The sequence below is a fragment of the Solanum dulcamara genome, chromosome 10 (assembly GCF_947179165.1).
Source record: "Solanum dulcamara chromosome 10, daSolDulc1.2, whole genome shotgun sequence".
In the NCBI taxonomy this organism is placed as follows: Eukaryota; Viridiplantae; Streptophyta; class Magnoliopsida; order Solanales; family Solanaceae; genus Solanum; species Solanum dulcamara.
The window spans coordinates 5,924,631-5,945,450 of NC_077246.1; the positions used below are offsets into that span (position 1 = coordinate 5,924,631).

A 20,820-nucleotide genomic window follows, 5' to 3' on the forward strand; every position below is an offset into this window, starting at 1 on the left:
ACTTACCGGTAAAATCAAGAAATTAATAAAGAAAGAGAAAAAGAAAGAAAAAAAAAATACTTTCTCTATCCCAAATTATGTGTCTTCTTTAAATTTTTGAAAGCTATTATTATTATTTTTTTGATTATGAATTTGAATATATAATTTTTTAAAATAAATTTTATCATAATTTTAAATATTTTAAACTATTAATTATTATGATGTGCATGAAATTCTCAAATATATAAATTTAATTTAAAAAACTATATATCTGAATTTAAAAAATCAAATATGAAAAAGAGTTTGTGAGTTTTGGGGGCATTTTCACAATACTTATGAAAAAAATAAAGAAAGGAAGAAAGGAAGAAAATACTTTTTTTTCCAAAATTTATATTAATTTTGGCATAATTCCAATTTAGAATGCAAATATTTTAATTTTCATCGTGGTTTCAAAACACTAATTTTTTTCAATATAATTTATATATTTAAAAATTATATAAAAATAATATTATAAATTCTAATAATTAATAATTTAAAATAAAAAATAGTTAGATATCAAAATTAAAAAAATATCATATAAATATAATATTTTTTCATTTCAATTTGTTTTGACTTATTTTAACTTAACACACAATTTTTAAAAAATACTTTTATTATTTTAATTTAAATTAAAAATATATCAAATTCCATCATAGTATCTTTTAATCATATAATCATACGTATATGTGAAAAATTATGGTGGAGACTGAGAGAGCAACTAATAAGACAAATGAGGTAGCAAATTAGTTTTAAAAAATCTACCAACTTAAATTGTCGCCAGCTAGCACCTACACTTTTTTATCACTTTTCTGGCGCGGCTATATTATTATTATATATAAAATAATTTTTTATTTTAATAAAATAGTATATAATATTTATATTTAAATTAGTATCAGATATATAAAATAATATTAATATTTCTGTTTATTTGTGACATGATATATTTTTTGTCTTTTTTCAATATACAAATAATTTTTTTTACATCTTTTTAAGTGTAAATTATTCATGTGTATAATAAAATAAAATATTTATTGTAGTAAAGTAAATGGAAAATATTTATTATGGTAAAGTAAAAGAAATAAGATGTCAGATTTTGAAATAACAATATACTATTCTACTTTAAAATACTTTTTATATTTTAATTTTCTCTATCTTTTGTAATAGTACTTAATTCTATATTCAAATTCTCATTTCGTAAAAAAAATTAAACTTCTTCATTGTGTCTTTATTATTACATTTGCTTATAATATTTTTTAAAAAATATTAATTAAATATTTTTAAATACCATGAGAATAAAATGGAATAATTATATTAATTATGCTTTATAACCAAAAAAAGCAGGATAGTAGTAGTATTTTCAGTACATCTAGCTAAATGATTAATACAAACTAAAGGTAAAAAAGTTCTAGCAAAAGTAGCTAAGTTACTAATATAAGTCAATGTAAGAAAAAAATTTAGCAAAAGTAATTTCTAATTATGCTTCAAAAAAAGTTTTTCTTCTACCATTTTCCTTTGCAAGTAGATGCGTCACCATATTCTGCTCTGTAGCAATGTCAAACTCTTCATCATATGCTACAAAGTGAATAAAATTTTTAAATATAATTATAAATAAATAAAATATTATACCAATTAAAAAATAATCATATAAAAAAAAAGAAATCTAAACTATGCAATATATCTACAAATTATTTTTTCAATTGTTCTAACAATAAATAATAATCATCTCTTCAAATCTAACAAATATTGTAATCAAACAACAATATATAATTATATTGTTAGTGTCAACCGCAAATTGATTGTCAGAGAAAACAATCACTATGATACTTGCTTGGAGGATGATAATAAATAAATTAATAAATTATTAAGAAAGCATGACAGTATATAAAGATAAAAAAAAAGACTTGAGAATGAAATATTACTTGAGAATGAAATATTTCTTACCTTCATGTACTTTTTTTGTTATATGTGAATTAAATCACAAATTAATATATTGAATAAGAGAAAAGATAATCTTGAATGTGAATTTCCATGAAACTACATATGAATTTATATGAGTAAAATAGAGAAAATCAAAAGAAACACTTGAAAATAAAATATTTCTTACCTTCATATATTTCTTTTTTGTTACATGTTACTTCATTCACAAATCAATATGATGAAGAGAAGAAAGAATAATCTTGAATATGAATGTTTATAAAACTAAATATGAATTTATATAGGCAAATAAAGGAATATCATAAGACATCATAAATTTATAAATTAAAATTTGGATGTTATGGACATGAAAATTTTGGGGGTTATGAATATTATTAAAATTAAAAATTAAACATATGTAAATCATGGATAATTAGTCCTTGTAATAAATTAAATACTAAAAACATAAATTGTTAAAATATTATCATTTTATGATTAGAAGAAAGAAAAAAAGAGAAAAAAGAAAAATGAATTTATTAAGAGAGAAATTAAAGATATATGAGTTATGAATAATTACTTTTTGTAAATTGGTATGTGAAGAGTCTTTGTTATAAATGTTTTTCTATTAATAAAATATTTATTTGTAATAAATTAAGTAATTTATTTTTACAATACAATAATTAATTTAAATAAAAAAAAGACAAAAAAAAAGAAAAAAGATAAATACAGGCCATAGAGAAAGGTCTCACGTTACCTTATCTATGTTTCTGGTTTATATTATGTATAGATTTTTCCTTATATTATTATATATACTTACACTAGTGATAATAATAATAATAAAGAATACTTACACTAGTGCAACATGTTCTTCATGCAAGCTCATTACTCTAACATAGTAACACGTAGCCTTTCCTTCACTCCTTTAAAACTACACCTCATCAATAATCCTTCTTACATACAAATCCAACCTCTTTAATATCTCCACACACACAAATTCTCTTTATCATCATCATAATTATCACTATGGCTGACCGTCAGTATCCACACCAAGTTCAAGTTCATCCTTCAACTCGTTATGAAGGTGGTGGTGGTATGAGGACACTTCTTCCTCAAAAAGGTCCTTCAACTACTCAAATTTTAGCCATTGTTACGCTTGTTCCCGTTGGCGGACTACTTTTAGGACTTGCAGGCCTTACTCTTCTTGGCACCATTATTGGTCTCGTTGTTGCTACTCCTGTTTTTCTACTCTTTAGCCCTGTTCTTGTACCTGCTGCTATCACCGTTGCTCTTGCTGTCACTGGCTTCTTGACTTCAGGTCAATTTATACTCTTTTCTGTTTCAATTTATGTTCGTGATTCTTTTTATGTCTGTTGGAATATTCTGAATTGTTAATTATTACTCTCCTTCATTTTGGAGAATCTTGATAACTCAGTTTTTTGAAAAAAAATAAATACTCCCTCCATTTTAATCAGACATACTTTGTTTCAAGTCTCTTTTCAAAAAAGAATACTCTTTCCCTCTTTTAACAATTCTTTAATTTTGAACTTTTCATATAGACATTTTTTTTAGCAATTGTTACACACGACATCTTTGTGATGATAATTGAAGGACCATTTCTTTAGTTTTGAACTCTTCACAAGACATTTTCTTAGCAATTCTTTAATTTTGAATTTTCCACACGACATATTTGAGATGATAATTAAAGGACATTTTTGATATATTTGACGTATTTTTGATTTAAGGGAAGTTTTTGTTTCTTGAATTCCTTGTAAGTTAAAATAGTCTGAACATAATGAGACGGAGGAGTACGACTTTTTTTTTTTTTTTTTACATATTTAGTTTATTTCAAGTGTAATTTAAAGATTCTATATGCGAGTTCACTGTCAAAATCGAAGAATCTTCGATTCTATGGTATGACATAAATTTGGACGGAGGGAGTGTGAATTGAATGAATCCCCTTTGTGGCATAAATGTACTTTGATTGCTTTAGGTCCATAGGTTAGAAGTACATCAGGTGATTTATTTTTTCATTTTTTTGACTATGCCGGATGGAACCGGGCTTCAATTTTTTATGATCATTTGATACACGTATGAAATTGTGATTTGGGCTCTAATAAATGTAGGTGCATTTGGGTTGACGGGTCTATCATCACTTTCTTGGATTGTGAATTACTTTAAGGAAGGGAGAAGCATGACAGAGCAGTTGGATTACACTAAGCGGCGAATTCAAGACCGAGCTGCGGAAGCTACGGCACAAGTTGGACAAAAGACTAAGGATGCTGGACAGGCAATACAGAGCAAAGCACAGGAAACCAAAGAAAGTGCTAGGGCCTGAATTAGTTTGGCTTATATTTTGGATGGAAATAATGTTGCATTTCAATTTTAGTTGTTTTTATTAAGGGTTGTGTGAAGTGTTGTTAGGTTTCCTTTTTTTTGTAATGGTGGTTGTTTTGCTCATTTGTAATTTAATAATCTTTCTGAGCCTTATGTTGTGGCATTTTCAGTCCTTTTGTTTTATACACGGGCACAACCGACGACACCACTTCATCCGATGACATCGCCTGACATGACACGCACCTTATTTAACACCACTTGATTTAACCAATATTTAAGGGCATTGTTAAGGACGTGACTTAGTCATTTATTTAGAAAATGTTTTTGATTCATTGAGTAATATTATGTACTGTGTTTATTATGCTACTAAATAAGGCAGTACTCTTGCACAATATAATCTTATCCCAAGAAATTATGAAGAGGATAAAACACCAACAATGCTATCAAATATAACTGAGTTTTTTAAAGAAAGTTTCTTTTATCTGCCTAGAATGAATTGATTGTGTTGTGCAGATACATAAACTAACAAAATGAATTGATTGTTTTGTGCAGGTACATAAACTAACAAATAATTATTTCCTTTTAAAGTATTTGTGAGGATATTTTACGAGTCAGCACCACTGCTATATGGTGGCGTGGGGTGGGGCAAAAACCAAAAACATTGGCTATGCGGGCAAAGTCTCTACGGGTTTATATGCGTTGCATGCATTTCGGTCTCGCTTTTATGTTATTGGTTCGGTTTATCGATTTTTAATTTTTAAATTCGTTAAATCAACTATTTTTATCGGTTTTTGGTCATTAACAGTTCGGTTTATCTAATAAGAAAATACTCATAAAATAAATATATGACTTCTCACTTTTTTGAAAGATAATGAGAAATTGCATCAATAAGAGCAGATGTAGTACGAAAGCTACAATTATATTTTACAATTAAAATATAATATGAAATTTTTGATGTTGATCTAATTACAGATGTTTACGAAATTGAAAAAACTATAATTACAAAAATCAAAACATAATATGAAATTTTTGATGTTAATCTAATTACATATGTTTACGAAGTTGAAAAAGCGATAATTACAAACTAAAACTAAAACTAAAATCAAGCAATCCAACAAGACAATCTTGAATAATCTTAATTCTTATTTTAATCATTAGGTTTTCAGTAAACACTAAAGCGATCTAGTGTGAAATAGAAATACTGTATAGATTGTAGCGTACTGATACAGTGTCTAGTTATGTTAAATTATTACTAATATTTAATACTTATGAAGGGTAAAATAGTGCATTACTGCCTTTTTAACGGATTATCGATTTCTCCAATAACGCAATATTAAAAATCGATAATCCAATATTTTTTTATAAATATTAAAAACCCGTTAACCCAATATCTCAATAGCAATAATCTAATAATATTTTTTTATTCAATTTACTAATCAGTTCGATTTTTACACACACCTAGTGCAAAAAATAAATAAATAATTCTAAAAAATAAAATAAATAATTCTAATGGTAAAACGGATCTTTAATATATTTGTATGTTCTCTTCGGGGCCCCTAAAAAAAGAGAGTAAAAGGTTCGTTTAATGAAGCATAGAGTACAATACAGTGAGCATAGCATAGATTTATCACTAATTCCGAAAATACCCTTAGGTTCAGAAATAGCGCAGCTCCCATATATATACACTTGGATCAAACTAGGGTTTCTCACTCTTCTTCTCTTCCTCTCTGTGTGCGCCATAAAGTTCTGCCGCCATGGTATCTCTCTGCCTTCCATTTTCGATTAATATTGTTGCGTTTTACATATGAGTATTTGTAATCTAATGTACTATCGTTTTTTTTTTTGGTTTTGTGTGATTAGGCTTCAGAGAAGAAATTGAGCAACCCAATGAGGGATATCAAAGTCCAGAAGCTCGTCCTCAATATCTCCGTCGGTGAAAGTGGAGATCGTCTCACTAGAGCCGCCAAGGTGTGTCACCTAATTTGCCGTAAAAGATGAATTGTTTTTTTTTAGTATTAGAGTGAAATGAACCTGAATAGAGCTGAATAAGATTCGGATTGGTTTTAGGATCGAGGTGTAGATAATTGATTGAATGTATTTTTGTATTTGTAGGTCTTGGAACAACTCAGTGGCCAAAGCCCTGTTTTCTCCAAAGGTATGCTTTTGAATTGCATTAACGTTTTCTGATTGTATGTTATGGCTGATTTCAGTTTCTTTTGCACATTTGATCGAACACCATTTTCGATTCTTCGAGCTTTGTTTGTGTCTAAGTATGAATCTTTGCTTATATATGAATGAATCTCACTATTGGTGTTTGAGCTGTTTGATTCTGGTGATTAGTTAATGCTGTTGCTGAACTGGTAATTCGTTGAAGTTTGGCTTGAATGTGTAATCAGTTACTGTAGGAATATGAGGTTGTAGGGTCTATTACCGAGCTTAAGGCGTTAAGCAACTAGGGAAAAAGAGAGTTTCTTATGAATGTGGATTTGGTATGCAGTATGCACCTATTAGTGCTTTAGTTGGTCAAGTTTGTGTAATAATTTGAAATAATTGGAACGTGCTAACTTGGTGCCACACGTTACACATATTATTCCTCATTTTTATTGCATTGATATGGGGTACTTTGTACTCATGTTTGATGTATTTATCCATGATATGAATGGTTTGTTGTTGTTTGTCTTTTGACTGACTAAACATTATCAAATTTTGCACTGGTTTCTCTTTCATGTTTTCATGTGCTTTCTCTGTTAACATTGACAGCAAGGTATACTGTACGGTCCTTTGGAATCAGACGTAATGAAAAGATTGCCTGCTATGTCACTGTCCGAGGTGAAAAAGCTATGCAACTCCTTGAGAGTGGATTGAAGGTCAAGGAGTACGAGTTGTTGAGAAGGAACTTCAGTGAAACTGGATGCTTTGGATTCGGTATTCAGGAGCACATTGATCTTGGAATTAAGTAAGCTTTGTTGAGATCTAACTTTAGTTTGTTATTTAGACTTCTGTTTCGTCTTACATAATCAGCTTAGGAGTGCTGCTAGCTTTTATTATGCCAAAATTATTACTCATATGCGAGTTCATAAATTTTATGGTTGATCATCTTCTAGAAGTGTAGTTGCTTCTGCCATTAGCTTATAGGGAATAGTTCTTACCTTGAAAAATGTTTACTATATGAGGCTAGGAGGTTGTATCAGCTGGTCGTGTTAATATCTTCGAATGTCGTGCTTTTATAATTCATTGACATACTATTTGTTTGTGTCAAAGGTATGACCCTTCAACCGGTATCTATGGTATGGATTTCTATGTTGTCCTGGAACGCCCAGGATACCGTGTTGCCAGACGTCGTAGGTGCAAGTCTCGGGTTGGGATCCAACACAGGGTCACAAAGGAGGACTCAATGAAGTGGTTCCAGGTCAAATATGAAGGTGTTATCCTTAACAAGTCCTCGAACATTCAGTAAGCTGAGAGCTGACGGCTGGATCAGTTTAACTGGTAGCAAGTTTATGTTTATGCATTTTGTAGACCAACATCTAATTACTCCTAGAATTGAATAGTTTTCAAAATTTGCTGTTATTTGGCATAGTATGCTTATTATCATTTTTGGTTATGAGATGAATTCAATCTTAATATATCCTTTTTGTGTTAATTTCCTATTCTGCAATTCTTATAATGTTCCCTCATGGTGACGAGCTTGTCTGATTTTAAATTTTAACAGTTCAGTTTTTTCCGATGGAAGGGTAACCGTGCAGTAAGTGTTTCAGACAATGACAAAAGAGGGTGGGTATATAACCTTTTTCTCCTTTTTTTTGCTAAGGGATTATTTTCACGTCTTGAATATGTGCCTATTGTAATGGCTGAATAATATTTTACTTATTGGTGCATTAGGAGATATGATTGGAGACCTTTTTGCGATTCTGAAATTTCCTGTGTTTTGTATGCCAGAATTATGATCTTGAGAGGTTGCAAGTCTTTTTTTCACTCTTCCAAATCTCATGACTGGGTTTGTGCCCGCGCTATATGTTGGTACTCTTAGTTAGGGGTAGTAATGTTAACCCATGAAAATATGGCGTATTCAATCCGTTGTTTCTCATTTGTTACAGTAATCCATTTTAATCCGTTTAATTCAGCCCAATCAGCCTATTTAACACCCTCTGCCCATAGTAAGCTAATTTGTTGAGACTCCTCTGTTACCGTAACAGAGGGTGTAAAGTTGGTTAGTACTGTGTAAGCTTGGACTTTTTGATCCAAGAGAAAACAGGAAGCCTATTTTTGGACGAGTAATGGTTCTAACTTATAACTCATCAACTGTAGCAGTGATGTGCAAGGAAAAATCTCATAAAGGATCAGTAATCCCATGACCATTAGGCGTTCAACATCTTGCCATGAGACGTGAACGCCTAATGGCCATGGTCACGAATTCTTGTATACATTTAGTCTAGTCAATGTCAAGGTATGTTTTAATAAATATTTGGTGATAGTTTAGGTAGGAAAATTACACACATGATAGATAGTTCTATGAAACTCGCAAAAATGTGATATTGTATTTTTCACTATTCACTATTGTTACAGACCTAGAGACTCATGTGGATGCTGCTATTGCCCTTGCTTTGTTGTCAAACTCGCTAATGATGATCACAACATAGAAGGAAGAGATAAGATGGTCAGAATTCCATAATAGAGTCCGACCATACTTGACTTTGAGTGTAATATAGCAGTCACCTCTAGGGTTCTTTGCAATTGGATAGTACAAAGATCCTTGTGTTCTGACTCTTGATCAAATAAAGTTCTTGAGTTATGACCCAAAACAAAGAAAAAGACTTGCAATAAGACTTGACAGTACAAAGATCCTTGTGTTCTGACCCTTGATCAAATAAAGTTGCTTGAGTTATGACCCAAAACAAAGAAAAAGTCTTGCAATAAGACTCGACATTCCCCATGTTGCGGTACCCTTTGGTCCGTTTCAGAATTGGGTTAGGGGAACATCTGGATGATTGCCTTCACAGATTCAAATGTGCCACAAGGCACAGAACAAGACCGATAAAGACTTCATATAAGGGATCATTTGAGCTATCAAATTGAATTTTAATTTAGATTGGTTTTTTGTGTTTTTGGTTTGATTTCAGATTAAGAATTTGCTTTTTTTGATTTGAAAAATTTAGAAAAATAAAAATCAAAAATCAAAAAACTTGAATTAAAGTTGGAGTTAACCACTTTTGTCCCTTTTTAGTTATTGCCTTTCATTACGATTTAGTTTATATTTTAAGTTTGGACATCTATACTTATACTTTTAAGTATTGTGTTTTAAGTTTAACTAATGATTTATATTAGAAATTATATTTAAGAGATTTAATTATTACTTCTCCTTGTATATTTTTTTCCCAACTTGTAAATATAACTTTGATTATGTTATTAATTATTAACACGACTGAATAATCAAACCGAAAAAATCCAAATCAAAAAGAGAAAAACCAAACTAATCAAACTGATAGTTTTTTTTTTAATCTAGTATTCTTTTTTCCATATCTTTGTTATATTTGTTATGTTGACTCTAAAAACCGTACTATATGAGATCTTTTCTTTAGTTATAGTATATTGATTACCTACTTCTCTATCTTAGAGATTTGCATATAGTAGGTTATTGTGGACTTTATATAGTTAGTCATCAAATTTATCTGAGAGTGCTTGGACTAGTTGGAATATTTTGATCATCAACTAATAAGAAATTAATTTTCTAGTGCCCTGGTTGTTGAGGCAGCAAATAATTCACTTTTTTATATACTCAAATAGTGATTTAATTTGCTTATAACGTCACCAAATCTTTTTGTTAGTGGTATTCCTTGTAAGTTGCTCGTTTATTACTTTTACATTTTTTGGCTTTTGGTTTAATATAATAATATGAGCTTCAAACCAAAATCTTGCAAAGTGCTTGTTGCCTATACATAAAAGTCTTTTGAAGACTAAAATTTAGGCATAATACATAAATATGTCTTTAACTTGATCTCATTTTATATTTATGCCCTCCAATTTTGGGTGTGCACAAGTATACACTTAAAACTAGTATAAAATTGAACAAGTAGATACACATGTCCTATGTGGCACAATACACGTAGGACGTCACATAAGACACAAAATTACTATGTAGAATGCCATGTAGGACGAATGTGTCTAGGACGAATGTGTCTATTTGTTCAAGTTTTGGATAGTTAAAGTGTTTACTTGTGCACTAGTAAAGTTAGAGGTCACAGTTGCTAGCTGAAACCAAGTTAAGAGTCATATTTATGTATTATGCCTAAAATTTAAGAGTAATGACTTGATAAAATCAGTTGAATTATATTAATAATATAAATTTAAAAGGTTATACTCCAAAAGTTTATCTGGGACAAAAGATGATTTTCCCCTCATTTCTTTAAAAAAATATTAATATGAATAATTCATTTATGTCCTAATATAATATATCAAATTCAACTTTCAAATTCAGAAGCAGGAAGGACCACCTGTTTTGGATCTCACATGAAAAAAAAAACTAAAAAAGAAAAACTTATAACTTAATGATGTGAAGCCTTTGGAGAATTGTGTTTGTGGACTTCGCTAAAATGAATAATACCACACTATGTTTATAATAGTCGAACCATTTTTAACCGAACAACTCGTATCAGAGCTAATGATTGGACAAGATGAGCATGCACATGGTGGGGTAATTGCGCGGAGCCTGGCAGGCTTAGTGCCTTAGGCCGTCTACGAGTCATCTTGTTGTTTATGCCCGTAACTTTAAAGACACAACAAAAATGAAGCCAATGGATATTTGGTGACCATAAATATTCGATTGATATGATGGCCGTGGCATACAGTTAATCTTCAAATTAGTTTCTGAACGAGGATGGGCCATATAGAACTTAGTTTAGGGGGGAAATTTTTTCGTGTTTATGATCAAAGTTCCGCATGGAAACTAGAAAAGAAAAAGAAACTACTCACAAGATGCTTGATACTCCTAACAGTATGAAGGCCTTTTGGGAAAATTCGTGCTGACTTAATCCAAAACAAATAATATTACATCAGGTTAAGAGTATCTTTGAGCTGTTGCCCAACAACAATGACCATTTCGCTTTGAATTTGAGGGATTTTCATAAGTAATCATCAAGATAAAAGACATGAGTAGCATCCTAGGGTGTGACGTAATGATCAATGAAATGAGCTGAGAATCATGATGTCTCATGTTTAAATTCTAACAGAGACAAAAATAGTACTAGGTGATTTCTTTCCACCTGTCCTAACCTTAGTGGACAGAATTACCTGGCGGTACCTATTAATGGCGAGAGGTGAATAATATGTCGTAAAATTAGTCAAGATACGCGAAAGATGACCACAAACACCACAATTATACAAGTCATGAGTAGTCTATAGAATCTTTGGAGAAGAAAATTGGATGAAAGAATCAAGCTATATTTACAGTTGCAACAAGCCAAATTAGACCACAAAATGTGAAGCAAACTACAAACAAATAGAAAGAAAGAAGCACAAATATTGTTTGTATTTTTCATCTGAAAGTTGATGCAACAGTTTGAGCCCAAAATCTAAGATTATCTTTCATGTTCATATCATCGTTCATAGATGGAAATCTCCATTTCAACAATTTCCTACTCATCTTTCTCTTTTCAAGAATTTCCCATGATTCAGAAAGATAAGGCCTTTTATGAACAATATTATCCCTCTTTTCATCAACAACTGCCCTGTTCCCCCATTTCTGCAATCCAGGAACAATTGTTACCAAGCTTGAATTTTTATCTTCTTCACTAAACTCAAATCCCAAATCCATAAACCCCTTTAATTCCTCAAGTTCAAGCTCTGATGAGCTTCTCCGAATTCGAATAATTCCCTTAACTCCCTTTTTAGCCTTTACTGCAACTCTGTTATGTGTGATAATCACAGAAGTTGGAGAATTCCCAAGTTGACTAAAACTCGTATCTGATCCTCCAAAACTGTGCTGCTTTTGAAGGGTTTCACATGCATCTGGCAATATTTTTAAAGAGTCCGAACCACATAGGTAATCACTTTGTGATCTTCCAAAGAACTTTGATGATCCTTGAATTTCATGAGGGTTTTCTTGAAATGCTTTCTTGTCTTGTATATCATATGAGAATTTATGTGTGTTGGTAAATAATATTCCTTGTTCAAACCAATAAGTATCAAAGAGCTTAAGGAGCAGTACTTCTTCAGCAGCCATATATAATTGTGCACTAGAAAACAGACTCTATTTTTTCTCCAAGCAAATCTTGGAAGTTTATATGGTATGGTATATATACATATAGTATACAAATATATTTTTATTGAATATTGAGGATTTTATTGGAATATGATCAACTATTATTCGAATCTTATTATAAAAAAAAAAAAATAGGTCCTCATTTCTCCTCTAGAAGACTCAAATAATATTTTTATGTGCTATGCCCCATTAGCTCTTCCAATTATTGTTGAGTTAGTTGGAAAATCAAGTCAACTCTAATGACCTAACATTTTTTAAAGTGTTAATGATCAAAAATATATTTAATTTTTTTTTTGCGAGTTTCATATCTTAACTTTTCATTGTTTCCTTTATCTACTTAAACTTTCACTTATATTAAAAATTTAAAGCACACCTCGATACTGAATTGGTCAAATATCATTTTCACTCGATAATATGCGAGTACAAGTCAACTCATCATTTTATTGGTGCCTCAATATGGGGTTGAATGATAGATTATACAGTCTGATTGGGTAATATGCATTTTATTTAACTAAATTATGTGAATAATTAATATTCTGGTGCTTACTACTATAAGATTTGTAGTGGTCTTGAAAAGAAGCTAGCATAATGTAGCATATATCAAATTGAATAGTTGAAAGGGGTAAAACTTGCACAAGATGAACATTCACTTCTCTGAAACATTACTTTTAGAGATAACGGTTAAAATAGATTTGAATTATTATATTTTTCATGAGTTTTACTTTCTAATTATCAAAAAAAAAATTCTATCTGAATTATCTATCATTTATATATTTTTAAAAACACCTAGTTGAGTAAATGATGATAGTTCAAATACAAAAAAAAAATAGTTATTAGTAGGCCTAGTCAACTTCGAGGTGTGTTTGACATAAATAGTGATAATTCATGCGGAAAAAAAAAACTGATAGTTATAATGTGAAATTCACAAACAGTGGTAAACTTTTTAATTTTATTAATGTTTCCTCTATCTCACGCCAAGATGAGTTTCGAGATGAATTCTAATTTTCCCTATTAAAACAATACTCTTACCTCTTCATTTTCTAATTTTGTAATTCTAAGGTTATATATTTTATAAGAATTTGACTAGTTGTGAAATTTAGTACACGTTTAGAAAATCGATTGACATTTGAAAAGAATAAATAGTGTTGAAGTTATGTAGAAATAGGGTATTTGAAAAGTGAAGTTGTATTTTGAATGAAAAAATAATTCAAAAAACTTGAAAAATTCTAATAAAATGATGGACCAGTTTGATAAACAAACACTTATAGCTCCCATTTGATCATAGATAAAATTAAAATTAAAATCTATGACCAAATCCCAATTTATTTGAAGTAATATCCAAATATTGTAAACGGGATCTATGGACAAACATGGCATAAAACCTCTTTGCTTAATTAATTATTGAAGATAAGTACAAGCTTTTGTTAATTTAGTTGGTAGTGAGACGAAATAATCATTTTAAAAGATGAGATAGAGGTGAATACAATGGATTGGACAAATAAGTAGGACATAGATCTTTGGATATTTTTTGTGATTTTAGCATCACTTGACATTAGGAAATTAATGTGTATTTTCCTAGCAAATTCATTACTTTTCCATGTGTGTGTCAAATCAACCTTTTCCAATCAGCTTTAAGAAATGGTATATTTATAGTAAATTTAAAATATTATTATTATCACTTGAAATCGTCATTTAAAATTCAACCTAAAATTTTGATTTCCCTTCTAGTGGCAACGTCAAAATTTTTACTACTAGTTAAAAGTTATTCAAAATATATTTAAAAATATCCACACAAAAAGACGTTTATACACAACAAAATAATTTAACCTATAATTTTTCTATGAAAAGAATTCTAATAAACTACTTGCGCCCCTAGTTCTGCCCTAATTGAATGTGGTTATTTTAAACACGTACACTAAATTAGCAAATTCAATGGTTTGGGCAATGTATACATATTTTTTTGTTTTTCATCTTGTGTTCGATATCAACATTGAAGTTTGACTAAATTTAGATTGTGCAAGGCTCCTTTGTAGGCAACGCTTCCAAAAATAAATTAATTCATTTCTAAAATTCAAATCTGCAACTTCTGATTAAGATGAAGAAATCTCATTCATTCCACCACAATTCATATTAGTGTGTATACATACTCTAATAAGACCAACAGAAGGTGAAAGTTTCATACTACTCCATATTCGTCGTATCTCAAAGCATTCTTAATTCAAGGAATTTCTTTGTTTGAACGCAAAAATATAATAATGATTATCATCCTACTATGCAATAGAAATAATTGTTGAACTTGCTATCAAACAAATCTGCTACTTTGAATCTTTCAGAAACAAAGTAAAAAATCACAAACTAAATATCTTACTATTGTGTTTTTTATGATATTGAAGAAAAGATTACTTAGATGATTAAGAAGAAAATCGTCTACTGTCATCAGAATGGAGTCGATAACCGTAGAGCTTACAAAGTGTCTGCGTAATTTTTTCTTTAAAAAAAACTCTTCACCTTATCTCTCCTAACCAAAAAAACCCAACACTATCCCTTATGACCCCCCCACCCCACCCCACCCTCACCACTCCAATTTATACATGAGCCATCACTATTAATCTTGACAAAAAAGGATTAGAGGCTTGATCCATCTGACAAGAGTGATGTTATTATCCACTGAGGAGAGATTGAACATGGAATAAATATCATCCCAACTATCTTCAACTGTAGTAAATGTCAATATTAATAGTTTAATACGAAACCTCCTAACTCTGTCATCAGAAGGGAGTCTAGTACGTATAACTCTCCGGCCTCCACTTGTGGAAGTACACTGATTTTTTTTTTATTGTTGTTGTTGTCAAGGATGGAGCTATAAAATTACATTGTATATATAATAAATTTCTGATTTTATAGGTATATATATTAAAATGAACCCTTTGACAATTAAATAAAAGGATGGTTGAGTGGCTAAGGGGTTCAATTATTGTCAAGATTTCTCAAGTTCAATTCCTATTGTTTGCAAAATTTTTCACTTTTTTTTTTTGCTTTGAAAAGGTTGTTTTGGGATCAGAATCTCAACCCAATGAAAGGCCTCATTGTTTTTAGATTTAATGTAAAATTTTATTTATCTTGTTTTTCATTATTGTTCTCTTTATGCTATTTTTTTCTAATTTTTTGTTGTATAATTTATTAGACACATTTTTGATATTTTTGTCTTTTTTATTTATTTATATTGCTCATTTTATTTCTACGTAACTCTCGTCCCATGTACTAACTCATAGAAAATCTTTTAAAAAATGATGTATTATTAAACTTGAAATTGAATTAGATTATATAAAATAAAGCAAATTGAAATCAATCGAATGAAGAAATTTGAAATTTGTGAATATTCTTTTAACAAAATCTATTTAATTAATTTTTTTCTTATTAATTTTATAATATTTTTTTTAATTTGATTCTAAAAAGATGAAAACGAAAACTAAACTAAACTTATTTGATTTATTCACCATTTGTCTTTTTCACAAATGACTAACCTAGTAAATTGAATTAAATGAACTAAAAAATCGATGATGTCATTTATTTATTTTCTGAATTACATTATAATATTAGTAACTCAATTCGTACACGTTTTTAAAGAATCTTGGTAGTTTTTAAAGTAACATATGATTGAATGGGCACCAAACTTGAAAAAAAAGTAGAACACTACAAAAAAAATACCAGAAATATAATATTAAAAGATCCATGAAGCAGGGTAAAAGTAAGAAGAACCTAAAATTGCCATTTTCCTCCCATCTCACACCATTTTTCATCTTGAATTTTCACATATTTACTCTTTTATACTTCGAATCCCCTTCGCCTTCACAAAAATCTTGGCTCTGCCACTGATTGTTTTATATATAGTTTGTTGGTTTTGTTTGACTTTTTCTTTGGTTTGGTTCTTATAGAACCAAAACCAAACCAAACCCAAGAAAGTATAGGTTTATTTAATCAATTTTCGATTTGGAGCAGTTTTATATTAAACCATGAACACTGCATCTTTTTTTCTATTCATAGGTCGGCTTCGTGCAGACAAATTCACACCATCCATTTCAAATAGGATTTGTCCACTGGACACACGAGCAATCCAAACTCCTACCTATAACATTGTGTATAGCATGAAAGATGCTCAAGAAGTCATGCAACAAATAAAAACAAGAAAATATACATGACATGTAATAATTTCCCCAACATGTAACCCCGGCATCCGCATATATGCTCATGACCTCGCATAGATGTTACCCCCATATACCTAACTTAAAAATCTGCATTTTTTCAGCCAAAGCTCAACCAAAGCCCCTCGGGTCTCATCCGGAACCATGCCACCAAGTCCCAAAACATATAATGCCAACATGTTGAAAGTCTCAAAACATGAAATTGGGTATAAGTACTCAAAACGAGACTAGTGAAGTTGTGTATATAAGTACTAAATATAGAAAATAGATGACAAAAGCGATCTCCTAAGAAACTTAATGGATCAACAATAGAAATGAGAAATTTTTACGAAGAAAATTTGTCACTAATCTGAATTAAGGACTTGGATATAGATAAACTTGATTGACTATATTCAAAGCTTTGAGATCAAACAGGAAACATAGTAGATTATACAAGCGCAGACGCAAGAAAACATATCAAATGGGAGAGAAGAGACTTCAATTGTATGTATTTGCCCATTTCCATAACAAATTAATATTACGTACACCTTATCTCAAACTCATGAGAGGCCACAGTGTGTCTCCAGCGGCTGGCAACTGTGTCCGAATCACAGGAACCCGCTTCACAATAGAGAATGCGAATTGAGATACATTCTTGTCATTTACAGTTACTTTCAGCTCCAATGCCTTGCTCTTTTTCTTCATTTTATACAATCTACGAACCAAAATAACAAAAGCCATGACAGCAGCAACAGAAAATGTCCACGAAGGGCTAACTCTAAAAGCAGCACAATACTTGACAAGTTGTATTGGCAACTTCCACCACACTAACCTCCTCTTTTGGTCTCTCTGTTCTACTTCAATCTTTTTTTCATCTTCACTTCCATTTTCCTCATCTTGTAGATGACTATTTTGTCCAGCACAAAATTCCACAGAATCCGGACAAAATTCTTTACCGTTTTCACTTTTAATCTCTTCAAAACCTAATTTATTTTTACCATCAAATTCACTGCCGGAATCCGACCCGGATTCGTGAGAATTCTTCATGGTAAAGTGATTATCAGATCCGGGATCAATCCAACTCGGATTATCTGATTGTTCAGAGTCTTCCTCGCTTCCATAGGCACCAGTAAACGTACTCATATGCCTGATTTGAGAGTCTAAAGAGAAGTAATTGGGTTGAACCACACCGCCCGTCTCTGATCCAACTTCATCGAGACCGTTCATGTTTCCGGCTGAATCAGGCGGAGTTATCGGTTCCGAATCAGACGCCCGATTCGGGTAAAGCATCTCCCAGTCTTGGAACTCAGCCGCCTCAACATCCATGGTGCTTATCTAACCCTAAATTAGGGAAGGAAGATACACAGGGTGAGAGAAAAGAATTGGGATTTTGGATAGGCATTTGGACGTCACTCAATGACTCTCTCTAATCCCTTGTCCCCACTCCCACTCCCTCCGTGGAAGTCAAAGTTTTTAATAATAGTTCAAAATCTAAAAAAAGTAAACATATCAACTAAGAGATTTAATACATATTATTTATATATATAAAATTATTTTAATTATATATAAATAATATAATGTTTCGCTGAAAGGAGTTCAGATGAACTCCTAGCCATCATGTAGCTTCGCCCTTATATGAAGCCATAGACATGGGACCCGTGTTAGCATGAGCTTAGTTGTGTATATCTTATTTTCTCCAATGTAGGAAAAAATGATGAATTTATCCCAAATTATTAAAAATTGTATATAAATACCCTTCGTTATATTACTGGTACACCAATGTTCCTGCCGTCAAAAAACTAGAGCATATATGCCCTTCACTTTAATGAAAAATCCATAGGGAACACATGTCATCATACTACGGAAGGACCCGTTTCAATTTAGAAAAACTCACACCCAAACAAAAAAATCTGTTACCCACCCAAATAGACCCAAATTTCAGGGGTAAATCTCCCCTGAAATAGACCCAAATTCCAACAAAAGAACCTGTTACTCACACCTTGATAACTTGATGATGTAAGGTCAAAGTTCTCTAACACACATTGCTCCTATAATGAAGAGAGATCTGCAACTGGGCTACGTCAGGATGAGTGTTTTCTTTTTAGGAAGCTAAGTTGTTGGGGAGAAGGAAGAAGAGGGACATTTCGGGTTGTGAGTGTAGCAGCTTTAAACTCTTCTACGAGTTCTCTGAACTTGCAATCTCAAGAACAGTCGATCTTGGATATAAAAGTATAAATTAGTTACGCTATTTGAAAATCCACAAACATTATCTCAACTTCAGCTTCAACTTCAAATAATCTTTTCAACTTTGACTCAAATACTGTCCATTATTTTCCCAAATATTTGAGCCAAGGAAGAAATTGTCGAAAGCAATCATAAAACAAAGCCCTTTGGTCTTTCTCGACGAAGTTTGTGTCTGCATCAGTGTCTTGATTAAGAAATAAATTTCCCTCATCTCAAGAGATTTAAGAAGGTATGGTTTTTCAGTAGAGATTAGAGTTGAAAATGATGGATTGTGTTCTCGTTGTTATTTTGTTTTATTTTGAAAATGGTGGATTTAAGAAGGCATGGTTTTTCATGTCAAGGTACATTAGAAAATTATAGTTCTTGTTGTTATTTGTTTAATTTCTAATTTGCCAAATAGATTCCCCTGAAATTGAGTTTTGTGATTTCATTTTTTAAATTTAAATGGTGGATTGTGGAGTTGAAAGGAAAATTTCAGGGGATGGGTCTATTTGGATGGATAACTGGTTTTGGGTGTGAATTTTTTTAAAATTGGAATGTATCCTTTCGTAGAATGATGACACATGTCCACGTGTATTGCAGTATAATATATTTGGTAGTTATTTGATAATATTTGGTAGCATATTTGTAAGGAAATAATTAGTTTTCCTTAATATTTGATAACATATTTATAAGGAAATAATTAGTTTTCTTATTTCAATATTGTATCACATATATATTTTCTCTTGGAGGAATGAATCAAAACAAGTCAAATTGTTAAGTTATTTTCATGGTATCAGAGACTCTACAATCTTTGTAGTGAATCAAAGAGCTTCCGCTGCCGGCGGGCGACTATTACCCATATATGCCGCCCGTTTGGCCCATGGTTATGTTAACAAAAGTAGGATCAATGTTATATGTATGAATCTCATATGCAAGGGAAGAAAATTCAGTCAGACAGGTCACTGTGCATCTTTTCGGTGACTATTTTCTTATTTCAGTAGGGTCGTGTCATCAAGCTGATCCTATCCATATAATTTCTTGGGTTGTTTTGTGTCAACCCTATATCCCTCAGTGTTTGTGTAGCACCATGCCATCTTTCCGATGACTACTTTTTCATATCCAATTTGCGTAGCACCGTGCCATTTTTTCGGTGACTATTTGCTTGTTTCAGTAGGGTCGTGCCATCAAGCCGATCCTATTCATACAATTTCTATTTTCTAGTAAGGTCATTCCATCAAAAAAAAAATTTCATTGTAAATTTTCATGGCTGGTGAGGACGTACCTCCTCCACCACCATCCAAAATTGAGTCTAATTCTCCCTATTTTATCGGCCCTCAAGACCGATTCGGGGACTGTATCACGCCTACTCGTTTCAAGGGCGACAATTTTAATGAATGGACAGCCGACATACAACCAAAGCTCTCGACAAAACTCAGTTTGACTTTTTGCTTTCCAAGTTGGGCATTTTTGATTCCCATGCTCCAACTTGAGGGGGGGGGGGGGGTATTGCAGTATAATATATTTGATAGTTATTGATAATATTTGCTAGCATATTTGTAAGGAAATAATTAGTTTTCCTTAATATTTGATAGCATATTTATAAGGAAATAATTAGTTTCCTTATTTCAATATTGTATCACATATATATTTTCTCTTGGAAGAATGAATCAAAGCAAGTCAGATTGTTAAATTCTTTTCAACGTGGGCTTTCGGTTAGCGTGAAGGGCATATATGCTCTAGTTTTTGGAAGATAGGGGCATTGGTGTACCAATAGTAAACGGAGGGTATCTACTTACCATTTTCAATATTTCGAGGATAAATTCGTCCTTTTTCCATATGTGACAATTAACATGAAATTTTCTGGAACTAAAAGGGAGGAAAAAGAAAAAC

The 20,820-nt window shown here is 31.2% G+C and overlaps 4 protein-coding genes across 4 annotated transcripts; 2 read left to right on the forward strand and 2 right to left on the reverse strand.

Annotated features, from left to right (window-relative positions):
- Positions 1-2,955: 2,955 nt before the first annotated feature.
- Positions 2,956-4,267, forward strand: LOC129871683 (oleosin H1-like). Its single transcript, XM_055946641.1, has 2 exons — positions 2,956-3,247; positions 4,056-4,267. Exons 1-2 carry the CDS (start codon positions 2,956-2,958, stop codon positions 4,265-4,267), a joined length of 504 nt encoding a protein of 167 aa, XP_055802616.1.
- Positions 4,268-5,917: 1,650 nt separating this feature from the next.
- On the forward strand, positions 5,918-7,924 carry LOC129871199 (60S ribosomal protein L11-1-like). Its single transcript, XM_055946082.1, has 5 exons — positions 5,918-6,023; positions 6,127-6,234; positions 6,379-6,421; positions 7,027-7,222; positions 7,528-7,924. The coding sequence occupies exons 1-5, from the start codon at positions 6,021-6,023 to the stop codon at positions 7,721-7,723; spliced, it is 546 nt and encodes a 181-aa protein (XP_055802057.1). The 5' UTR covers positions 5,918-6,020; the 3' UTR covers positions 7,724-7,924.
- Positions 7,925-11,635: 3,711 nt separating this feature from the next.
- On the reverse strand, positions 11,636-12,591 carry LOC129870833 (uncharacterized). Its single transcript, XM_055945708.1, has one exon. It carries the CDS (start codon positions 12,482-12,484, stop codon positions 11,798-11,800), a length of 687 nt encoding a protein of 228 aa, XP_055801683.1. The 5' UTR covers positions 12,485-12,591; the 3' UTR covers positions 11,636-11,797.
- Positions 12,592-17,253: 4,662 nt separating this feature from the next.
- On the reverse strand, positions 17,254-18,030 carry LOC129871044 (uncharacterized). Its single transcript, XM_055945909.1, has one exon. The coding sequence runs from the start codon at positions 18,028-18,030 to the stop codon at positions 17,254-17,256; it is 777 nt and encodes a 258-aa protein (XP_055801884.1).
- Between the last annotated feature and the right edge of the window lie 2,790 nt (positions 18,031-20,820).